Source organism: Acomys minous (assembly GCF_964271855.1).
Source record: "Acomys minous genome assembly, chromosome: 10".
NCBI lineage: Eukaryota > Metazoa > Chordata > Mammalia > Rodentia > Muridae > Acomys > Acomys minous.
In genome coordinates this window covers 32,331,813-32,355,446 of record NC_140491.1, presented here as the reverse complement: position 1 = coordinate 32,355,446, position 23,634 = coordinate 32,331,813, and the positions used below count along the sequence as shown (strand labels likewise).

Here is a 23,634-nt window from a genome sequence, read left to right as displayed (position 1 = left end):
TGAGTGTATGTACCACTGTAGGCTGGGATTCTCAACTGTTTCCATATGTGTTACATCAGAACTTTCTGTTCCTAGGGAGTATGTATGCTTGACCATGGCCTTGTGTTCCCCCTCAGAGCATCTTTCTTGGATGCATTCCTGGGTGGGCCCTAAGAGTGGATGGATGGGTAGATGGCACAGCTGCCCAAGATGACTTCCTAAGTGGAGCTGATGGTGAGGATGAAGAGGGAGATGGAGATTGGGGCACCCAGTGAGCTTGGTATGTCAGTAACGGATCCTGAGAAGTGAGGGACCAGTATGGTGATAAGAGGGATGATCGTAGGGAGAGAGCCAGAGTCTGGGAGGGGCCTCTAGGCCTCCAGGGCTTTCCTGGGCATGCACTAACCTGGCTTTCCCTTTGGGAACAAGTGGTTCTCACAAGATCTCAGGTGGAAGATTGCAGGGGACCCAGTGCTGCTACAGCCATCAGATCCTCTTGGACTGCCTGGTATCAGCTATTAGACTTTGATTTCTTGCATTGTAAACTTTATTTCCTCATTGCATCATGGCAATTAGGACTTTTAAGGTCTGGACTCAGTTTTGGACATTCACAAGGAATTTGTAAACCAAGGATGGTGGCACCCACCTGGAATTCCAGTATCCAGGAGGTGGAGGCAGGGGACTTGCAAGTTCAAGGCTAGCCTGTGCTGCAAAGTGAGATTGTCTCGATAGACCAAAGGCTGTGATATAGCTCAGTGGGAGAGCTGTTGCCCAGCAAAGGCAGCTGAGTTCGAACCCAACACTGCAAAAATAAACAAGAATAAAGGCACATATACTTTCAAGGCTGGCGAAGAGATGCCCTGGGCTTCAAGCAGCTACTTGCAGGCCCAGCTCTGCTTTCCAGGAGACAACCAATGGAGAAGCCAGGGGCAGCAGGAGGCATGTTCAGGTAACCTGCTCTATCAGACCCTATTGTTGGGTCTGGCCTCGGGTGTGAGAGGCTCAGTTAGAAAGGCCTGAATTTCTGCTGGTCAGGTGAGGAGTGGTCCCTTGCTCCAGCCTACAGAGGAGGAGAGGCTGTGTCTTAGGACCCTTTCTGCAGGGCTGTTGGGCTCTATCCTTGGAGCCCCGCCTGCTGGCCTGGCCCTGTGTCCTTGTGGGATGCTCAGTTTCCATTGCAGGCTCTGGTCTGTTTTGCTAAAGATGCTAGTTGCTTTTTGGAAGGCGTAAGATATTTTTTTTTTCTCTAAAACCACACACTATCAAAACCTCTTGGGCTCCTGATGTACTGGTCAGATATAAGCCACCTTGGGCCCCAAGCAGGTGAGAGGGTAGGCCAGGGGTGGTGACACAGGGGTTTAGTGCTGAAGCAAACTACTCTTGATGCTTTAGTTCTTCTGTGGGAAAACTCTGTTTGAGCAGATGACCAGAAGACCCCCTCACTGGGAGGGAGACACAGTGGTAGTGGGCCATGGCATCAGCAGCAGAGCTGCACGGCTGACAGTGACAAGAACACCACCAGGGACCAAACTCTTCCATGTGCAGAGGGAGCCAGACTGTGCAGTTAACAACTGGGAATGCAGTAACACATCCCAAGCTTCGTTAGTTAGTTAGTTAGTTAGTTAGTTAGTTAGTTAGTTAGTTAGTAAGTTAGTTAGTCAGTTAGTTAGAGCAAACTGCTGCTCACTAGTTCTATAGCTTTCCCATCCCCCAAAAGAAACTCTCCTGTTAGACAGTCACAGATACTGTCCTAAGTTCAGTCTGTTGTCACTTGTGGCTTCCCTGTCACATCTCCGGCTGCCCTGTCTGGCTAGGCTTTGTCCCCTGGCAGTGGTTGGAACCTTCCCTGCTCTAGCGTCACGGCTGCCAGGCTGAGGCCCCACCATGGCCCCATGGTTTCATGGTTTGGCTAAGTGTTAGGAGCTTCCACAACACAGGGCTAGAGCTTCTACTCCCGAATTCCTCCCTTCATGGGTCGAAAATCTGAAGGTTGATTAAAAAAAAAATTTTTTTTAAATTTAATGATTTTCAACCTCTGTAGGTTGTCGCCACCTACGCAGTGGCTGCTACTGCCATTGCAAAACATCCTCCCTGTCCCTCATTGTAATAGCTGTCCTAGCCACTCCCAGGACAGCCCCACCCATCACTACCACAGCCATTGCCTTTTCCTGAGTAGCCAGGACCACCTCCCCCATATCCACTGTCGTTACCAAACTCGTTAGAGCCATCAATACTGCCACCATCTCCTCCATGACCACAAGATTGCCATTGCCACCCAAGCCACCTGTCCTGCCGCCGCCAGAGTGTCCAGAATCATGAAGCCCTGGCCATCTCAGGGGCTAACAGGGATCACTCCTCAGTGTGGCAGCCGCCACTCTCAAGGTGGCTATTTAGCATGGCGTTTCTGAATGGCAGCCTTATGCACAGAGTCGTGGTCCTCAGAGGTGATGAGCAAAGCTGTCCCTTCCCCTGGTGTCAGTCACGATTGCAGCCACCTCACTTTCCCTTGCTGGGGCTTTCCTCTGTGGCAGCCAGGGGGATGCTAGCCAGCTCAGTGGCTGGGGCAGTCCTGACAGTTGTAATGACAGGCGGTAGAGGTGGCTCTGGCTGTGGAAAGCTCTTTTTCACAGTTCAGTGGGTACCTAGTCTCTGAGAATCTTCTCTCAGCTGTCTTTGGTCTCACTATTCGTTTATACACGTTGAGTGGCCTTGCATTCACAGCTTCATCCACCTCCTGCCTCGTGGCCGACGTGAGTGTTCCTTGCGGTTGCTTAGCCATTTGGAAGTGGTTTAGAGGCCCCGCCCTCCAGTAAGAGCTTGTTTTCATATCTGCCCAGCCTCTTCAGGAGCCTGAGGTTGACCTGACAGCAGGGAGATGGGAGCTTTCAATGACACCTCCCCGGCCTCATCCACAGGCAGAAAGTGCTGCTCCTTTCTCCTCTGGGCTATGTCTTGTTGAGCACCATTGGTTCTTTGCACATTCTGTATCCCGTGCCCTTACTGGATCTATGACTTGCAAAGGCATCCTTCCCTTCTTCGGCGTGTCTTAGCCTTCTGCCAGTGCCCGTTGCTGAATGGGAGCTTTGGATGGGGTCTCGCTGAAGTCTGGTTTCCAATGCTTCTTCTGTTGCTCCTGGTTTTGCTGTCCAGTCTAAGTCTCCATCCAGGCTAATGTGGACCTTCTGCGGGGTTTTCTTTTGATGGCTTTGCTGTTTTGGACCTTATAAACAGGTCTTCCATATGTTTATGGAACTCTTGCACTTGGGTGTGACATGCAGAGGGGAGTGGCCATGTGCACCTGGATACACTTCCACAAATCAGACACACCCGAGCTAGGACCAAGAACACACCCAGCCTCTGTGGACTTCTCGTCACTGCAGGACAGCCACCACCCTCTAACAGTCCCTCTCACTTGGACCCTGAGAAGCGAAGGTCAGGCTCTTCTGTGCTGGCTTCTCTTCCCTGCTGTTCAGACTGTCTGCATCCTCTGTTCTATGTTCAGGGCATGAGGGGTTGAGGGGCATGTGACCTTGTCATATGTACCCACCAGTCCAGGTAGGGTCGGGACCCATAGGCCCAGTCTGAAATGTATTGCATTGCAGGGGGTGAGAGCACTGGGATTCTATCTTGGCTCTGTCATCTGCCCACAGAATGACCTTGCTCAAGCACTACCCCCAACACCTGTGTTTCCTATGACAGTGAAGGCTATAATGCAACCACAGTGCATTATATAAAGGACTGACACAGAGCTGAAGGTGGCTGAGTGGTGTGTGTGCAGTGTAGCAAGTCACAAAGATGGCAGCAACTCTTTTTTTTTTTTTTCTGAGACAGGGTTTCTCTGTATAGCTTTGGCTGTCCTGGACTTGCTTTGGAGACCACTCTGGCCTTGAACTCACAGCAATCCACCTGCCTCTGCCTCCTGAGTGCTGGGATTAAAAGTGTGCATCACCACTCCCAACTGGCAATAACTCATATAGAGGGAAATCCAATCTGTTGTCTCTGTTTCTCTCACTCTGTCTCTGTCTCTGTCTCTGCCTCTCTCTCTGTCTCTCTCTCTCTCTTTCTCTCTAGCTCTGTCTGTCTCTCTCTGTATCTCTGTCTCTTTGTCTCTCTCTGATCTCTCTGTATCTCTATCTCTGTCTGTCTCTGTCTCTGTCTCCTTATCTCTCTGCATCTCTCTCTGTCTCTCTATCTTTCTATCTCTGTATCTCTGTTTCTCTATATCTCTGGTCTCTCTGTCTTACTTTCTCTGTGTCTGTGTCTCTGTCTCTGTCTGTCTCTCTGACTCTATCTCCCTGTCTTTGTCTCTCTCTGTCTCCCTGATCTCTCTATCTCTCTATTTCTCTATCTCTGTCTGTCTGCCTGCCTGCCTGCCTGCCTGCCTGCCTGCCTGCCTGTCTGTCTGTCTGTCTGTCTGTCTGTCTCTCTCTCTCTCTCTCTCTCTCTCTCTCTCTCTCTCTCTCTCTCTCTCCTCAATGTGTTTATATCTCTGTGTATGCTGCACGCCTGGTGTGCCAAGAGGACATCAGACAGCCTGGAGATGGAGTTATACATAATTGTGAGCTGCCTGACTCTGGTGCTGGGAACCGAACTCAGGTCCTCTGGAAGATACTCAAGCTCTCGTAACCACTGAGCCAGCTCTCCAGCCCTGAGCCTAGTATTTTCAAAACCTTTCCTACTTGCATTCTCTGTCCCTCTCAATTCACACATGGACACAGATGGAAACACAGGGCTTATTAGCCCTTAGTACTGTCACAGACAGTAAGGGAGAATTTGTTGGGGGTTGGGGGAGGGCAGGCAGAAAGACTGCAAACTGAGAAACATCAGTTCTGGCAGTAAGATGGCTTTTCTAAAAATACAGAGCGGTTTTCAACCTTTGCCCAGAGCCTAAAACATAGTACCCCCTGCCCACTCACTGTACTATTATAAACGCCAAAGTGACTCAGATCCTTAGCCTGTTGTTCAGGCTGGCACTGGGTATGATCGCTGTCCATGAAGCACTTCAGTCCTGAAAAGGCCCAGGCACCCAGCCCTTCCAGCAAAGCTCAGTGTGTTCTGGGAGGGAGAAGCCAAGACATTCACCAAGCAGTGAGAAATAGATCAGAGGGGTTGAGACTAGAGGCTTTGGGGAGATTCCTGTGAGGAAGGTGGGTTTGGAAGGAGACAAGGCCATTTGGTGAGGCTGGATGGCCCAGAGCACACCCAGGTGGCAGGATTAACAAGGGCCAGGGCTGGGGTCAGCGCCAGGGGCAGGATCTGCCCTCTCTGCCATAAGGATCCTTTTGCCCAAGACATGAGCGCAGGTGTGGGCTGAGCTGAAAGCTGGGAGGAACATTGCAGAGCAGCTGTCAAGGCCCACACAGGAAAGGAACACACTCTAGATTCTTCTTTTTCATATTCAGAGGCTGTGGCCTACTTTTTTTCAAGGGAAAACACAGGCAGGGGAAGGGGGTGAGGTAAGGTGCTCTTAAGCCCCACCTCTTCAGGAAGGTGCCAATTAGGATTCAAGTTCAGGAGCGGGCGTGGGGCCTCTTCCCAATTTAGGATGTGTGAGACACTGGCTTGATCTTGCACATTTAGCAACAGGCCCACCTGCCGCACCCCGGAACAGTGTTCACTCTTGAGGATGGTGAAAACAGCATTTTAGGACTTTTGGGGGCAGGGGGAGTGCGGGGCACCTTGTAGAAGTAAGCCAGAGGCAAGAAGTTATAATTAGTGTAATCTATTGTTTCTGGATTAAAATTTGTGATCTAATTTAATAGTTAAGAATTGCTCAACTAGAAAGTGTCAGTTGAGCAAATTGAGGAGTACAGAGATAAAACAAAACAAAACAAGCAAAACAAAACAAAAAGAAAAAAAAAAAACAACCCCAAAACTGTCCTCCCTGCTCCCATCACCAGAGAAACAAAGTTGCCTTTTCTTACTCTCCAATCATAGCTTCCACCTCTTGCCCTTCAGGTCATGCAGAGGTGAAGGGACCAGGCCCTCCTTTGATACTTACCTGTCCACAGCCACACACAGGGATGGTTGGCTGCACAACTGGTCTCCAGAGGTCAAGGATAAGGCAGACAGAGTTAGGTCTCTCAGACTTTGACCCCCCTCAGATGCCCTGAGTTGTCCCCTGTCTAGCTTGTGCAGATCTTTGATCCCATTGGCTGCTGGGCCTTTGATGTGCTCACCACCAAGCCTCCTCAGATCACATCTGGGAGCCTAGACTGCCTAGGCTGCATGCTATGGAGAGGTGGGTACCCACTGCCATGGCAACACTTAACCAGCTTTGTGCTTTCCCCCAGGCCGGGGAGAAGCACTACCACCCTTCGTGCGCGCTATGCGTCAGGTGCGGCCAGATGTTCTCAGAGGGCGAGGAGATGTACTTGCAAGGTAAGCTTTTTGGATGCTTCCTAGTGCGCAGCATGCTGGGGGGTGAAATTGGTCATGGTGCTGCTGGAAACCAGCACTGACACACACACAGAGACTGGTCTCTGCCTAGCCATATCACCACTGAGGGTATTAGTGAACCCGAGTGAGTGACATCAGGCCGCTGAAGAGCAGCCCATGAGGCCCCACCACTGCCTGTCAGGCCTCATCCCTACACAAGGACTTACAGACTTTTAGTTGTGCCCCGCCTGAGCCTTGGCTTGTGGTGTCCCTGTCACACTGCAGCGAGACCATGCTTCCTTCCTGTAATGAGAGAAGCAGCTCTTATAACATTGACAGCTGAGGGAAATTGGGAGAAAGGAGCCCCCTAGTGGGTTCACTGGAAACCCACCAACTCGCCTTTTTAAAAAATCATGTTAACAGAGACAGGGAGGTGGCTCAGTGACTAGAGAGGCTACAGCAAACCTGATGACCTGAGCTCCAACCCTGGGACCCGAGTAAAGGCAGAAGGAGAGAACTGACTCTACAAAGCTGTCCTCTGACCTCCACACATATGCCAGGGCACATGTGCCCACACACACACCACCAATAAAACAAAAACAAACCACAATGATAGTGTCAAAATGGAAAGTGACAGTGACACAGCTTAGCCACCTTCACGGCTATATGTCTTATTCTAAAACCAGGAAATGTTCCATTCTCTAAAACAGAATGAATGTCCCGCCGCTGAGTAGAGGCCATGGTGGTGTAGACCTAGTGAGACCATAGATGGCAGGAGTGGCAGAGAGGTGATAACATTGCCAGGTCACTCCCCCCACCCTCACCCCCACCTCCTGCCACTGCAAGGCAGTATGGGAAACAGAGCAACCAACTTAAAGGTGGTTGGTGAGTTAACACCAGGTCACACAAGCTGCTTAGGAGCTTGCCAGCCTAGCAGGCGTGAGTGGAAGATTATGGCTATCTCGTACCAGTCCTATCCTTTGGAAAGTCAAACAGCATGGTTTCATCTTACAACTCAACTGGGAATGACATCATCTGGGTTAGGGTGTTCAGTAGGGGCCTGGTGCAAGGGTTTGGTGGGAAGTCATAGCCTCGGCAACTGTCTTCATTGGACATCACAGTGTAGTAAAGGAGAGGTGTCCTCAGGACTCCTGGAGCTGGAGACCAAGCCAGGCCACACAGCCGTCTGGCTTCTCCTCCCAGACAAGCCCTTTCAGACAGAGTGTCTTGCAGTTGATATTAAATTCCAACGGAGCACTGAGTGTTCACTCATTGCTTTCCTATTGGTTGAAAGCAGAGTGTGGGTGAGGATGTGGCCTTTGTAGGGGAGTAAATACAGTTTTCTCTTCACCCTTGGGGACCCCTGTGATGGAGGGCAGGTGAAGGAAACAAGGGCAGAGAGAAGCATATGAATAAGTGTCCCTTGTGTGTGCACAGGAAAGCCAGGGAGGCGGACAGTACATCTCTAGGGTGGATCTTGGAGATCGCATTCTCAGCCAAATAGAAGAAGGAGGCCTTGGGTGTGTGGGGGGTCTTTTCGTTGCAGGTGCTAATGGCACTTCCCCAGTGTCGGGACCCCTGCTGACTCTGTCTCCCCATGCACAAGTGAGAGTGTACCCTCACTCACACACAGAGATCTCTACACATATCTGACTTTCCCCCTCTGCAGTGGCCTCCTTTCTGTCGTATCACTCCTGAGTTTTCTGTGTCCCCAGGTGACCAGCTCAAAGTGATCCTTCTACCACAGAGACCATGGGTGTCACATGCTGCCGCTTGGTCACGTTTCGGGATAGTACGTTCCTGAACCCCTCCATCTCAAGGAGGAAACCATGTTATCCTGGTCTCATATCTGCTGTTGTGATAAAATGTCCTGGTCATAGAGGAGGAATGGCTCATGATGCCAAGTTGGTCCATTATTGCAGGGAAGTCAAGGCAGAAACTTAGAGCAGCCAGTCACACCCACAGTCAGGGTCAGAGAGACATGAATCTATGCCTGCTTGCTTAGCACTCAGCTAACCATCTCTGTTCTTACATAGTCCAGGATACAAAGCTAGGGGATGACACCCCCCACAATAGGCTGAGTCATCTTGTATCAGTTAAAATGTAACACCAAGATAATTCCTAGAAAGATCATTCCTCAAGTGGATCTCTCTTCTCAGTTGATCCTTGGTTGTGTCACGTTGACAGTGAAAGCGAACCAGAACACATGTCTAGGATGGCAACCCTTACTGAAAGCAGGGCAAGGCTCACTCACCAGAGAGGAACAAGGAAGGACACCAGACAGCAAGGATGCATGGGAGTGGAGGTCAAGGACTGGACAGAGGTCACAGCCTAGTCTAGACTGGAGTTTAATTAAGGAGCAAGGAGCCTGTGTCTCCCAGTTCCTACAGAGTTCTGGGATCGGTTAAGTGAGGCATGCCAGCACACCCTCCAGGGCAGCAAGCCAGAGGGGAGCAGGTGTGAGGCCAGGAGATCCAGATGCTCCAGCAGCAAGCCTGGGAGTGCTGGTGCTGCTTGGAGGAGGTGTAGGCAAGATTTAGCTATGCATGAGTGGGTGAATAGGAAGGCAGAGAACCTGTCAGGAGCCTGCATCCAAGCTGAGGTGACTGAGGACTGGCTAAGCCTGGTGAGCTGGTCCTTAACCAGGCTAGATACAGCAAGAGGAGAGAGATCACCCCTCAAGCCCTACCCAGGTGGGTTAAGAGGGTTGGTGTCACCCCAGGGCAGGTGACCAAGGGACATTGGCATGAGTGGTTGGCCGAGGACTAGCAATAAGTGGGCATGGTCAATGGGCTAAGTGAGGATGGCCACTTACTCTTCCTCCTGGGGTTGAGGGGACAGCTGAGCAGGCCTAGGTAAGGGACAGAACTGGTAGTAGCTGCAGCCTTTGCATACTGCCCACAGACCAGTTCTGGGTAGCCACAGAGAGGCATTCCAATCTGTGTGTCAGACAGGCCTCCCTTCTCTGAGGCAAGCCCTGGGATGATGTCAGATGTGACAGTCTCATCCCTACTGTCGCCTGTTGTTCCTGAGGCGAGATCCTGAGAATCAGGCCAGCCTCTGTGGCTACCCAGTGGGAGGCCCTCTGCAGAGGCTCTGCTGTAAGTGTAAATGAAGCTCTTGGACAGAGGGACGGCCAATGCCAAGCACGGCTCACTGAGACAGTGGCTTGGGAAACACGTGCTCACATGAAGATGCCCACATCTCAGGAAACAAAGACTCCCTTCAGGAGTCTGGACTGGTCCAATCATTGCAGTGGAACCTGCCAGTGCTTTCTGTGGGCATGGAGTCTCAGGCGTGGGTTTCCCACACTGCAATGAGGGTTTGGTCAGGCTAGTGGTACTTATTTGTGCTCTCTGAGGGTGCTGAAGCCTATGGCTAAGGTCTTGTATGGAACCCCATCATTCCTGGCCACCCCAAGGCCCTCTGTTTGGCCCCTCACACCTGTGCTCCATAGATTTGGTATCTGGCATGTTGCTGATGCTGTGATCAGAGCTCTGGCAAGTGTGGGTGCTGTAGACCAAGCTGGTCTCGAACTCAGATCCGCCTGTCTCTGCTTCCCAAGTATTAGGATTAAAGGCCACACTACCTAGCTTAGGTGCTGTGACTCTCATGGTGTTCTAGCCATGGGAACTTCTTCCCGGCGCCTGCTCTGTACTTGATGCTGCCTCTGAGAGCACCCCTCTGGCCCCTCTAGGCTGTCTGGAACCCATGCTGCTGCCCACAGGAGTGACTGGCCCATGTTGAGAGGTTCTCCTCTTTTCCCTCATGTTATTACTCCACATAAGCCAGGCTGCTTCAGCGCAGGTGCTGTGGTCTCAGTGTCACAGAGGGGAGGCATGGGGCCTGCTCAAGGGGCACTGAGCAGGTGTTCACGCATGGACCCCACATCCATGTCTACCCTCTGATCTCCTCCTCTTGGGAATCTGTCCACAGGCTCCTCCATCTGGCATCCGGCATGTCGACAAGCAGCCAGGACTGAAGACAAGAGCAAGGTTGGTGAGATTTGTGGCATCCCCACGTGTCCTTCTCCACACGCAGGTTAGAGAGCAAGAGACGCAGGCCAGCCTACTCATGCTTCTCAGCCAGGCCTCAGAGGCATCATAGGACAGCCAGGCTCAGGGAACAGAGGGCTGCCAGGTGAAGGAGCATGTAGGTCAATGAGCCATCATGTGCATCTAGTGGGGCCCTAAGGAGACCAGATGGCCCAGTCCTGCCAACCTCTTTGTCCTGTCAGTGAACAAAGATAGCCATGACAGTTTGGGGGGACTCCAGATAATCCCTATGGCTATTAGAAAATCTGAGGGTCCAAACTGCACTTTGGCCTGACGGTTCCCAGCCTGCATTAACGGCTGGCCTGCCTGCCACAGGGCAAGTTCTTGAGGGTAGAATGTTCAGAACACCCAGTAAGTTCCAATGCAAAGCTTCCACTGGCTTCTCCCTGTGGGGATGGGCATGTGACCCTTCTGCACAGATGCAGGACAGGGCATGCAGAGCACTGCCAACCAGGCAAGCTCCGTACCTGAGCTTTCATGGGGCCTCTGACAAAAGAGGTATGGAGCTCACTGAGCCCACACAGCAGGTCAGCTGTTCCCCTGTGGCCTGGGGCTCTTGCCTTGGGCACAGGTTGGTCTTCTTAACGTGGCCATGCATACCCTGCCTCTGATCAGCTGTGGCCAGCTCTCCATGAGCCCTCAGCTGCTGCTGAGGTGATACAAGTATGACCTCTCAGAAGGTGAGAGCAAAGGTCAGCCTCTAGAGAGGGCCAGATCCTGAACTCCTCACATGCCCTACTTGTGCCAGGGATCAGGGTTATGGCTGAGAGAAGGAGGGAAGGAGACACAGTGTTCTGAAGGTGAACTAGGGCCTAAACAGAGCTCAAACTCAGGCCCTGGGAGTGAGGCCCAGGAGTGAATTCCAGGATGGTGCCTTCCTTCTTAGGTAGTTAAGGTACAGACCATAAGGAGGGGGAGAGGAAAATGAAGAGGAGTTGGGGGAGGGAGAGAAGCAGAAGGAAGAGAAGGAGGTGATGGAGGAGGAGGAAGAAGAGGAGGAATTCAGGAAGAAGGAGGAGGAAGTCTGGCTATAACAGTAACAGGAGGATAGGCAGGCAACAGGGAGGAGCTGAGAGGCCAGGGAGGCAGTGGGCAGCAGGATCCTCTCCAGGATCCTCTCAGGAGCTCTGCCTTTGGCTGGGAGGAGCTTATACATCCCATACTCCCCTACCCCCTCTGCCTCACTGCCCTATTAAGTCTTTATTGAGGAAGTCAATGAGCAACAGCACATCTACGCTCTGTTTTCCCCAGTGGCTGACTCTCTCTCTGCAAACTGTGCATCTGTCACCTAGGGCATCCCTGCCCTCAGTCATGACCAGAGAGTCTGACTCCATCTTGTCCGCTGGGTACCCTGTGCTGCCCTAGTGGCTCAGCAGAGGGCAGGGACTTGGCAGGCCCAGGGGTTCCAGGCCCAGGGGCCCCAGGCCACGCTCTCACACATGTGTGTGCTCAGGGAAGCATCCTGACCTGAGACTGAGCAGAGCTAGGAAAGGCAGCTGATACCCTGCTCTCCTCCCTTCCCCTAGCCAGGCTCAAGGACAGCATAGGGTGGCCCATGCCCCACAGCAGCTGCAGGAGACAACAGCCTTCCTCACTCTCTCTGGTCCCTGGCCAGATGGAAAGCCCTGAGGACTGAGTGCTGCCAGGCCAGGGAAGAAGGCAGCCTTGTTTTCCTGGGCCTGTGCAGGAGGTCTCTGCTTCCATGGCTCTCTGGTTTGTACAGGCTATTGAAGGGTGTAGTTTAGAAATGAAGGTTGTTTCCTTCAGCCAACATCTGGACCAGAGGCTGGGCAGCCAGAAACCAGCTGCCTTTTTGGTGTTAAGCCCGGTCTCCCCAGGGCTGTCTGCTGTCTGGTCTGGCCTGGGCATGGAGGGGACAGACTCCTGCCCTCTGTTATGCTCCATGGGAGTAAGTAAGTATAGCCAGGCCAGCTTGGTTGGCTTAAGAAGATTCCTGTCCCTGAGAAACATAGCATGAAGGTAGCACCTGTGTTACTGACCCTTGAGTCCTGCCACCGGGTGGAGGAAGCACCTCCACTTAGGTCTGACAAAAAATAGCTTGCCTGTCCTGGACTTAGTAGTTACCATAACAAGTGTCCCTTGGTGTGGGCCCTTCAACATCTCCAGACACTCACAGGATTAATTCTCCAGTAAGACCCTAGCTCTTGATTGGTCTATCCATACAGGACCAGGACATCAGAAAGAAACACAGGCCTTCCTTGCTGTCTGGAAAGCCACCTCAATTGTATAGCTATCTCTCTCCCACCCAGGCAGGGAGTATGTTGTGAACAACAACCACAGATTACAGGCTCCTGAGCATCTGGAGTATGTACATCAGACATTGGGAGATGCAGTCATGACTACCCAGACTCACACACAGGCAGTATGGTATCCTTAGCACAGCACCTTGCATCCACTAGCATCATGGCATCTTTAGTGTGATACACCAATGCCCATAGACATTATAGCATCCTTAGCACAGCACCTGGCACCCACCATGTGTTTGAAAAATTCTGTACCTGAAACTAAGGGGTGAATGAGGCCCATGGAGTCCCTGCAAGTTCTGGGTCCTATTCTTATCTCTGTGTGGAAACCAGGCAGTGCCACATGGCCCTAGGGAATGCGGTGCTGAGGTTGACTGTGGGTCTTTTGTGGGACAGACTTCAGGTCAGGAGTGGCAGGGGCAGGAACAGCATGGTACCCATCTTCTCCCCCTGCTGACAATCACCTCAGCTCTTTTCCCTGTCTCCTCTGCTGGCAGTGAGTCAAGGTTCTGTCCTTTGCCCTTCCCTACATAGCTGGGCACTGAGCACCGGGAGGGCTCACATCACCTCAGAGTGGCTGGAGCCCATGGCACAAAGAGAGCTGAGAGTGGTCATCTCTGCCTACTCTCTGGGGGCTGCCTCAAATATTCCTCTGGCAGGACCAATGAGGGATTTTTGCTCTGAATGCCATGCTGGTCTGCAGTGCATGCCAGGAAGGAACAGCAGGCCCTATCTGGGTATTTTGCCACTTTACAGAGAAGGGGGCCTTTTCAAAGCACAGACTCCAGGCAAGCCTCATCCAGGGTCGGTAGAACACACTAGCCATCTGACCTCACATTATGAGAGGAGCAGTCTCTGTCTTACAGGCACAGACTCCAGGCAAGCCTCATCCAGGGTCGGTAGAACACACTAGCCATCTGACCTCATGTTATGAGAGGAGCAGGCTCTGTCTTACAGGCACCGGCTGCAGGCATGAAGGGGCCACCTTCTCTGCATGTAGCAGTCAGTGTTAAGGTGTGTGGTGCCAGGTGCAGTTAAGCCAGTGCCTTGAGGTGATCTCATCCCTGCCAGCCTCAGAAACCTGTGGTCCTAGGGAAGCGAGCATCCTCCACCCTGAGTTGGCACCTGTTAGTGTTGCCCCAAGCTGAGGCTCTGAGGAAGTGAGGGCTACAGGAGAGGCAGAGCTTGGTGCTGAGGGGTCCAGAGCACAGGACTCGCAGAGGGGATGGCTGTGACCTAGAGAGCAAGCTTCACGCCGTCCCTCCTCTCTCCCTTCTAGATGCACAGCTCTGTTTACAACCAGCCCTGCCCCGGCACCCTGCCCTGTGCCTTACAGGTTTGTGCCTCCTGCTGCCCTGTGTGGCATGTCTGGTTCTGGTGTCTGCCTGTCCCTGCTGGTGTCATGTTGAGTGTAGGAGGAGCTCAGGAGGGGAGGCCTCCTCCAGGTGTGGTTTGGTTCTTCAGCCTGGAGGCTTCAACACTTTCCTGCTTCACTGTGGCAGAAGTCAGAGTCCCAGGGCCTGGCCAGCCAGGCTGGCTCCTCCTGAGGCCTCTATACTTGGATTTGGTGGCAGTATTTTCTTGTTTTCTCACGTGTGTGTGTGTGTGTGTGTGTGTGTGTGTGTGTGTGTGTGTGTCCATGTTCTGAACTCTTTTTATGATGACCCTAAACAGATTGACTTAGATCCACCCAGAGGTCCATTTTACCTCTGTGACCTCTGTGAAGATCCCCGTCTCCACAGGGTCACGCTCTGAGGTCCTGGGGTAGGGCTTCAACATAAGAAATTTGAGGTAACAAACCTGGACCTTAACAGATATCAGCTGCCTAAGGAGTGGGAACATGGCAGACTCCAGAGGCAAGGGTGGTGGTGGTGCGGATCACCGAAGATGCACAGTGGCAGACATGAGGCTAACGGTGGAGGGGTCGGAGCTCTTGCCTTCTGAGAGGCAGCAATACCTGGTGGAAAATATGTTCCTTTCACTAGAGGTTAATAGGAGCCATAGGGGAGCTGGGTATGGGATGGGGCACCAGACCAGGAGAAGGGGTGTAGAGTAGCCAGGTGCATGTCCTGCCTGTGAGGACGGAAGCCATATGTGGGGAGTGCTGGAGTGGAAGGAGGAGCTAGAGCTAGCGATGCAGAACCTTGAGTGGGCTGTCTAAGAAGGGCTGGCCCACTGTCGGCAGCAGAGCCTGGGAAGAGGCTGGATGTGCTGTGAGTGACATCACACGTGACTTGGTACCCACAGAGCTGAGCCTAGTTAAGTGAGGAAGGAGCAGCTGAGAAGGGCCCGAGGTCAGGTCAGGGGGCTGCAGGGTGTGTGTGCAGGGTGTGCCTGGAGGATGGAAGCTCATCCAAAGGGAGGAGTAGAGTACCAATGAGCAACGGAGGCTCCCTGTGCCATGGAGGTAAAGTGGTTGCTAGATGTGCCCACTGCTTCCATCTTCAGACACAGGAGCACCTCATCCCAGCATCCCTTGGGACATCCTAAGCTTTCAGTGAATGTCGAGTGTGGACACGTCACCCTCATCCATGGCCTGCTGTGTTCAATGTAGCATTGGTTGTTCACCCGAACTTGTATGTTTGTTCTGAGATATCCTTCGACCCACAAAAAGGGAAAAAATTCTACCTGAGCTCACTGGCATCCCTGCCTGCATCCTGAAGATGCCTCCAGGAGGTTCCCGACAGCACCGCTTCAGGTCAACCTGTACAACTCTGTTCTAGGAAACCAGGACGTCCTCGGAGAGCATTGTCTCAGTGCCGGCTTCCAGCACCTCTGGGTCCCCGAGCCGTGTGATCTACGTAAGTGAGGGCCACAGAGAGTGCCGTGGGGGTGGGGTCACTGTTGGGCCAATGCTGATTCCTCCTGAGATCTCTCTCTTTGGTTTGTGGATAGAATCTTCTCATAGAGTATGCCTGTGTTTTGCTCCTTCATATAGTATTAGAGGCAAGCATCAAGCAGCAGCCATTCTAGAACCATCCATTTGACTACCCTTGAATCGTCCATTTAACTGCCTTAGAACCATCCAGTTTACTGCCTTTTTTCTTCCTTTCTGTCCCCACCTCCCCTCTTTCCTTTCATCCTTGAGAAGGGGCCCCGTGAAGCTCATGTTCACCTCCAACTCCCTGTTTAGCCAAGCACCATCTTGAACGTGTGGTTGTCCCACCTCCACCCCCTGAGGACTGGCATTACAGGTGTGTGCCACTGTGGCTGGCAAATGCGATTGCCAGGGACGGAATCCAGGCCTTTGTACATGTTAAGTAAGCCCCCTACCAACTGAGCCACACTTCTAGCCCCAGTCTGTTGTTTATACAAAATAACAGTGGCCAGCAGGAAGTGGTCCTCCGTACTGTCCCTCCAGTGAGCTCAGCAGATGGGGCTCTGGGGACTGCAACATGTGGTTGCTTTTTGCCAAATAAGTATAACCTATTATTCAGCCATGGGAAACCACAGTGAACAGTTTTGGCACCTCTTTCTGGGTGGTGGCCATGGGCATGAGGTGAAAACACAGTCACCACACTGTGTATCACCCTTGACTGGAACAGATACATTTGCAGTGTCCTATATGGCCGTCTCTAATTTGCTCCACAGAATGTGAAGAAAGCAAAAATAAAACCACTTAAACACACACACACACACACACACACACACACACACACACACACACACACACACTTGTGCACACCAATAGCCTTCACCAATTAGAAAGCTTAACCTGTTGCCGGGGTAACCATCCAAGGTCTTTGCACAGAGAAAGTAACTAACTCCACAAGCTACTTGGCAACCACTGTTTGCACCTGGCATCTGCTAGGTTGTCAGGGCCAAGGTGTACAGGAGCCTAAGGAAAGAGGAAACCACCTTGGGCCAGGTGGCCTCCTATCCAGCACTGTGGGTGGGTGAAGATAGCCAGGGAGACAGGTGAGTTGGGAAGGTTACATCGTTCCTGGTTACCAGGGAAATGTGCATCTCTGGGGGTGTCCCACTGTAGCCTGCAGGACCCTCTGCAGAACATTTGAGTTAGATGCTCATAGCAGTCCAGCAGTGCATGAAGCTCAGTTGATGGCCCAGTACAACAGGGGACAGAGGCTGGGGTGCCCATCCAGTCTGTGCAGATGTCTGGTTGCTCAGCATTAGACAGAGGGTGACAAAACCAGTGGGGGCCCTGGACAGCTCTAGTCCTGACCTGGGTATGTGAGAGACGACATACAGTGCACAGGTCAGCCCTTTTCCAAGAGAGAATCTGACCTGGGTGGAAGAGAGACCCCCACAAGTGGGACTAGCACGTGTAAAGCCCTCAGATGAAGAATGGAACCCACAGGAGCTGAGGGCCAGGAAGTACAGAATGAAGACAGAGAAGGAGGCCAAAATCCATTGGTGGCCCGGGAAAGATCCCCTGGGCTTTTTCCTCACCCAGACATAGAAAATCCCAATGGGCTGGCCCATGCTGATCACACACCTCAGCTTAGGATTTGATCTTAGATCTTTTGAGTCTTACCCTGGACTCCAGAAGGAACAGCTAGAAGTGTGAAGCCCTAGGCCTCCAGTCTTAGTGCACATCTGTCTGCCAGATGTGCCAAGGGAGTCCTGGAGTGAGCCTAGTAGTCAAGAAGTCTTCCTAGAGGGGACGGGGAAGGGCTGCTGGGCTCTGGAGAGCCTGATGGGTTCTGGACAGACAATTAGCAAAGGTGTGGATCGCCTGACATGGGAGCTGCCTGGAGGTGCCATCAGGAGAGCCACTTAACGCAGCTGCAGCTAGGGTGGGGCCTACAGAAGGGAGTGCCAGGGAGGGGAAGGGCTCTAGGGCATGACAGCTACCATGCCATCCTAGCTGAGGGGCTCTGGGAAAACTGCCCAACTTCTCTGAGCTCTGGGCTCTACATCTGTAAATGGGAGCGCTGTGAGTGTCCCCATCACAGGAGGCTGTGAGTTTCTGTGTCGGATCCAGCTCAGTATCTGCTGTGGCTCTTGAGGCTTTGTCTTAGAATCCCAGCAGGGGAGACCTCAAAAAGGCTGAGGCAGAAATTAGGCTTGAGCAGGGAGGGACTAGCTCTGGGCTGGGGGTTGGAAAGGACTCGGGTGCTCCTGGAGCGAGAGGGGCTAGGTGGGACTATGGAGTGAATATGGGCCTGTGTGGGCAGGGGCAGGGGGAGGGGCAGGGGGGACGACATATACTGTTTGAGGAGGCTTGGGCAGAATAAGCAGGAGCAGCTGCCACCAGGTGGACCTCACCTGAGCCAGCATGGTGGCTCAAGGCATCTCACAGGCAGTGAGTATCTGTGGGCCACATCCTGGCACCCTGGCAAATGCTGGCTGAGCAGCCATCTTGATGCTGTTCCATACTTGCTCAAAAGTGCTGAGGAGAGGGGAGAGAGAACGAGATGAGTGTGCAGATGTGGTTGTGTGTGCTCATTTGGTGTGGGGTGGGGTGAGCTATGCTAGTGTGTGTGTGTGTGTGTGTGTGTGTGTGTGTGTGAGAGAGAGAGAGAGAGAGAGAGAGAGGCACCTGGTGAGCAAGTAGATATGCCAATATACGAGAAGGTGTTGTGAATCAGCAGGTGTGTGCTATCATGTGGAGTGGGTATGGTTGTTGGTGCATCCTCTCATGACCTTAGACAGGCACGCTCTGTGTGTGCAGGCACACCTGTGTGTGCATGTATGGATGTGAGTAGGGGGTTGTGTGTGGGTACATCTGTGATATAGTTCATGCTATATACCCGTAACCATGTTTGGTTTTAGGTCACAGCCTGAGTCTTACTGTCAGGCCCTGCATCAATACATCACAGCACAACCAACAGCCTCGATGTCTGACTCCGGGGCTATCCCCATGATCAGACCCTTGGTCTTGCCTCCTTGTCCCACCTTCACTGGGGGCTAGATGTGACCCAGACTCTGCTGGAGCCCTGAAAGCCCAGGTCATCTTCACTGTTGGAGGCGGAGTGACTCTGGCCTCACATGTGACATCAGTGTCCCCTCCTGTTCTCTCTCCTCCATCAGGCAAAGCTTGGCGATGAGATCCTGGACTACAGGGACCTGGCTGCTCTTCCCAAGAGCAAAGCGATCTATAACATCGACCGCCCCGACATGATCTCCTATTCGCCCTACATCAGCCACTCAGCCATAGGGGACAGGCAGAGCTATGGCGAGGTAGGGACCTTCGCCATGTGTTGCATGCTGCCCCTCCCCCCCCAGTGCTGGCTCTTGTGGACAGTTTAGTCATTGTCACCAGTCTCTGCGTCTTCGCCTCCAGATAACATGTCCATCTTATTTAAGGCACTTCCACTCCACCATGCCCCCTCAGGGAAGAAGTGAGTCTCCAAGTGAAGTGGGGGCGAGCAGAGCTGGGGAAAGAGAAGCACACACTGAAAATGTCTGCATTTTCCTGACTACTGAGGGTTTTCATGACACATGAAGTGTGTCATCGTCATCCCTCTCTGGACCATACAGCCTTGAGCCCACATTTCCAGGCCAGCGCCTCCTCCGTGGGTTCCTTGTTGAAGTGTGGGTCATGATTCCCCAGTGTTTCTGAAGGTGGATGGCATCTGTCTTAGTTAGGGATTCATTGCTGTGAAGAGACACCATGACCATGGCAACTCTGATAAAACCATTTTAACTTGAGGCTGGCTTTACAGTTTTAGAGGTTTAGTCCACTATCATCATGGTGGGAGACATGGCGCCCTGCTGGCAGACATGGTGCTGGAGAAGGAGCCGAGAGCTTTACTTCTTGATTGGCAGGCAACAGAAGCCACCGTGTGCCACACTGGGTGTAGATTGAATATATATGACCTCGAAGCCTGTTTCCACAGTGACATATTTTCTCCAACAAGGTCACACCTTCTAATAGTGCCACTCCCTATGGTCAAGCATTTAAACACATGAGTCTATAGGGGCCATTCCTACTCAAACCATTGCAGCATCTATTGATGATGATTTTATTCAGGCTGCTTGTTTAAATCAAACACGGCTCCAACTGCGTCTCATCTCCTTCTGTCAGGAGGTCTTAGTGTGGCTTTGGCTGTGTGTGGAGCTCAGGGCAAACGCTTACCTGGAGCAGGGAAATGGTCATTCCTAACAACATATGCCCTTTTGATTCCATTCTGGGGCTTCAGCAGGGCCTTGTTATGAGGGTCAAGACCAAGGGGATTGTATAGGCATGACAGTGTTGAGTTGCTCAGCTTGGCCCTGCATCGGCCATAGCTGCCAGGCTCTGAGGGCCACTTAGGGACAGAGAAGAGCAAAGGGACCAGCAGGTGGCCCTCCTGGTGTGCATGCCTGAGAAGTAGGGGCTTGGGGGGGGTACCAGCCTTGTGACTTCTGCACCACCCACTATGTACCTGAACTGTGTGTGGGCTTCACCATCCTACCTCTAGCCTTTGGGCAGCAGGCCACTGAAGAGGGCCAGAGGTCAAGCAACTTGACTGTACCCCTCTGAGATCCAATGCCTGGCTTTTCTTCCCCTAAAGACCATGTACTAGCTATTTCCCTGGCTGATCCTAAGGGAAATGGAATTCAGGCCTCAGGACTGGGTTCAGGCCCCACTGTATTCAGCCTCAGGATGCCACCAGGGCCCTCCCTGAGTGGAGCATTGTCATTCCTGTGCTGGCCTCAGGAAGCCATAGTAGGGAAGAGTGCAGTGAGCTGCAAGATCTTTGACAGCGTTGTCCTATATCCATGGTCACCCAATGTTACCTCTCATGTGTGTGGCACAGAGTATGGACGCAGGGTCTAGAAACCTCTGAGCATTTTTTCCCCTAGCATCTGAGCCCACACCTTTGAAAGATGATCCACGTGGCCCGCAAATAGTCCCTCTGTCCCTTAGAGGGCATTGGGACAGCATGGGAAGATGTGTATGTGACGCAGGAGTCACCCTCTCCAGTATCTGGCCTGCCACAAGCTTGTACCTCCTGTCTATACTGCCTGTGAGACCTGCCTCAGCAGAGGTCAGTGCCAGGCTGTCCTGGGGAAGGGGTGTGTTCCCACAAAAATGCTACTTCCGCCTGAGGCCCAGGATGGTGGGAACTGGGGCAGCACAACAGAGAAAAGCTCAGGGCCCTTGTCAGGTGTGTTACCCACGGAGTAGTTAATGGCTTCATTGATGTCTCTCTACCTCATCTCACTGGGCCAATCTCATGAGCAGGGGTTTTATTTCTGTCCTGTATCATAGCCCGGCCCATGGGAATGATTTTTCTCAATTGTACCTTTAAAAAGCCGGGGTCAAATGAGACTCAGCTAGGACTCACATGGGCCCGCGTAAGGTGGCTCTGGCTCATACTTCCTGGGTGACCTCAGTGACGTGAAGTCCTTCTAGCGGAGAGAGGCCATTGGCTAGAAACACAAGGACTGGAGCTGCCTCTCTGAGACTTTGTCACCCTGTTTTCTCCCAGCTTGTGGCCCCAGCCACTCTCTTTCTGCTAAGCTCCACCCAATCTGTCCTCTCCAAAGGGATGAGCCTAGCAGATATTGCCACAATGGTCCATGAGCCACCAACGGCTATCTCTTGTGGTGGAGCTCTTTCTTAGGTAGAGCCTTAGGTCATTACGTGAATGTAGGTGCCTATGTTGCTTGTGGTTACCAAACAGCCCTCGTACCCCCAAAGCACCCCTGGCATAGCGCACTAACAGATGGCTCTGTTGTGTCCACAGTCACCTCAGTTGCTCTCACCAACGCCGACTGAGGTAACCACCACCTATGCCTGCGCCCTGTGTGCTCATGGTGCTAATTGCCTGCAGGGTTATAGAGATGACCAGCGTGGTACCCCCGAGGGCCACAGGGCCCTAGCCACATCACTGGGGCTCCTCCCTGCTGGTTGTTTTTATAATCGCATCTCATCTGCATGCCCCCCCCCCCATGTGTGTGTAGACAGGTCTTCACCGACCCTGGGAATGTGGTGTTGCCCAGCAGATCCTGGCCTGGGTCATGGCTTCCGTGGGTGAGCTGCGGTCCACTTCTTGCCCTGAACTAGATAGACAGGAAGCTCTGGGCCCTTGAGGCTGAGTTCTCTGAGAGTTGTGCTATCAAATAAGCTTCTTAATGGCAGCCCTGGGCTTCTCCTTTTCCTCAGAATCAGAGCTGCAGATTGTGGCCCCTCAGACTCTGGTCTGTGTGGCAGAGCCCAGGCCTGAGGAAGACATAGAGCATCACACACTCTTGAGCCCTCTCTCTGGGCTGGGCACTGTTGCAACCACTTTAGATCTAACTCCTTTACCCAGAACAACAGCCAGAGGTAGTTTCCAGAAGTTTCCCATTTACCAATGGAGAAACTGAGGCCAATATGTTAAGTAATGGGTCATTTGCTTCTTGCCCTCCCCATCCCATTCCAGCCCATAGAGTTGGTCCCAAGAGCGAGGATCTCTTCCTCGTCTCACTTCTTGTAGCATCTATGACAAGAGGCCCTGCCTGGTCCTTTCACCACCTCCTCAGTCCATCTTCTTAGAAACACTGCTTGGGGCACTGTGGGGTGGTTGGGGTTGACATGAGGCTTGGAGGGCTGGCATGACCCAGGCCACCAGGCTACATTAAAGAGGGATGGGCAGTCTGATTCTCAAACTGTGGTGCCATGCCATCTCATGCTGCTGTCGTCTGCTCTGGCTGCTCCCAGAAGCCCCTCTTCCTGCTAAGATAGGGGTTGTGGGTCTCAGTGGCTGCCTTTTCTGCCTCAGAGGGCACCTTCGCCCCTCAGAAGGGGCTACAGAGCATCTTGAGCACCAAGGAGGATCACATGGATAGGAAAGGGTGGGTCCATGTTCAGGCCATGTTCAGGCCAAAGGGCTTGTTATGACTCAGAGCCACCTTGCTGTCCAGATGTGCTCTGTTTATGCTCTGAGACACTGTTTTAGAGTTATGCTGTTTCTGGCCCTGTGATCCAGAGGGCAAATACAGTGGGGTGAGTGAAGGGCGTGCAGTGCTCCTGATCTGGATGCTCTCACACTGTTTTCTCACTCAGGGGGATCAGGATGACCGGTCCTACAAGCAGTGCCGAACCTCCAGCCCCAGCTCTGCTGGCTCCGTCAGTCTCGGGCACTACACCCCAACCTCACGGTCACCCCAGCACTACAGTCGTCCAGGTATTTATGCCCACCCTGCTTCCCTTGACCCCCCGATGAGGTTTCACTCCTCGATAAGTTTGCTGGTAGAAAGTAGCTTCTTTATTCATTGAGGAAAGTGGCAGAGGTGGGGGTGGGTGGGGTGGGCAACGGAGAGTCTGGCCACCCAGCCATAATGAAAAGGACAGTCTCAAGCTTAGGAGTAGGCAGCCGTGAGGCAGCTGGTCACCCTGGGATGGGGCGGGGCGGGGGGGGTGGGGAGCTGTCTACATCCACAGCACACATCCTAAGCTGCACACAGCCCCAAGGCCCGCACAGAACAACCAGAGTAGGCTTCTGGAGGGGGCAGTGATAGAGCTGTCAGGGTGTGAAATAGCACCTGAGGCAGGAGACCAAGCCACAGCCTGTTGTGAGCCTGCCGGGACCACTTGAGTTGAGGGGTCAGAGTCAGTGGCCACAACACCCAGTCAGAATGCCTAATGTTGTACCTGTCACTCAATAACCCTAAAGACAGCCATCCTAATAAAGAAATTGGCAAAAGGCCCCTATGTCCTTCCAGCTGGGAGAGAACCCTGGGCAGGGCCTCCCATCCTGTTGCCTCATCCCACCCCCCTCAACCCCCCCCTCCCAGCTCCCAATGTGCATTGTGTTCCTCAGCTTTGAGCTGGCATGTGAAAGCCACCAGGGACCATGCACAAAAGCGCTGCCTTTTGGAGGGATTTTTTTTCCAGGCTGCTTTCTTCCTTCCAGCTGTGCATGACTCATTTTCACACCTGCGGACCATAGCTTGTATTTTTTTTTCCCCAAAAAACTTTGTGGAAAAATCAACTTAGTTGTTTGCAGTCATTTTCATTGATTCCTTACAATATGCCTGGTCCATCCTGCTCAGTGAGTGCAAAGAAAGAGGTTGAGTGAGTG

The 23,634-nt window shown here is 52.6% G+C and overlaps 1 protein-coding gene across 12 annotated transcripts in view; it reads left to right on the top strand.

The window, feature by feature from the left end:
• Positions 1–23,634, top strand: part of ABLIM2 (actin binding LIM protein family member 2) — a 127,386-nt gene that overhangs the window by 60,873 nt on the left and 42,879 nt on the right. For 4 of the 12 annotated variants that reach the window (XM_084797420.1, XM_084797418.1, XM_084797421.1 and 1 more), the window contains exons 7-12: positions 6,273–6,360; positions 10,294–10,352; positions 15,400–15,477; positions 18,671–18,820; positions 21,316–21,348; positions 22,617–22,737. In XM_084797420.1, coding sequence (XP_084653546.1) covers positions 6,273–6,360; positions 10,294–10,352; positions 15,400–15,477; positions 18,671–18,820; positions 21,316–21,348; positions 22,617–22,737 — 529 coding nt within the window. Of the gene's footprint in view, positions 1–6,272; positions 6,361–10,293; positions 10,353–13,955; positions 14,013–15,399; positions 15,478–18,670; positions 18,821–21,315; positions 21,349–22,616; positions 22,738–23,634 lie in introns of all 12 variants that reach the window. The other 8 variants (XM_084797417.1, XM_084797427.1, XM_084797422.1 and 5 more) reach the window with 3 other exon arrangements.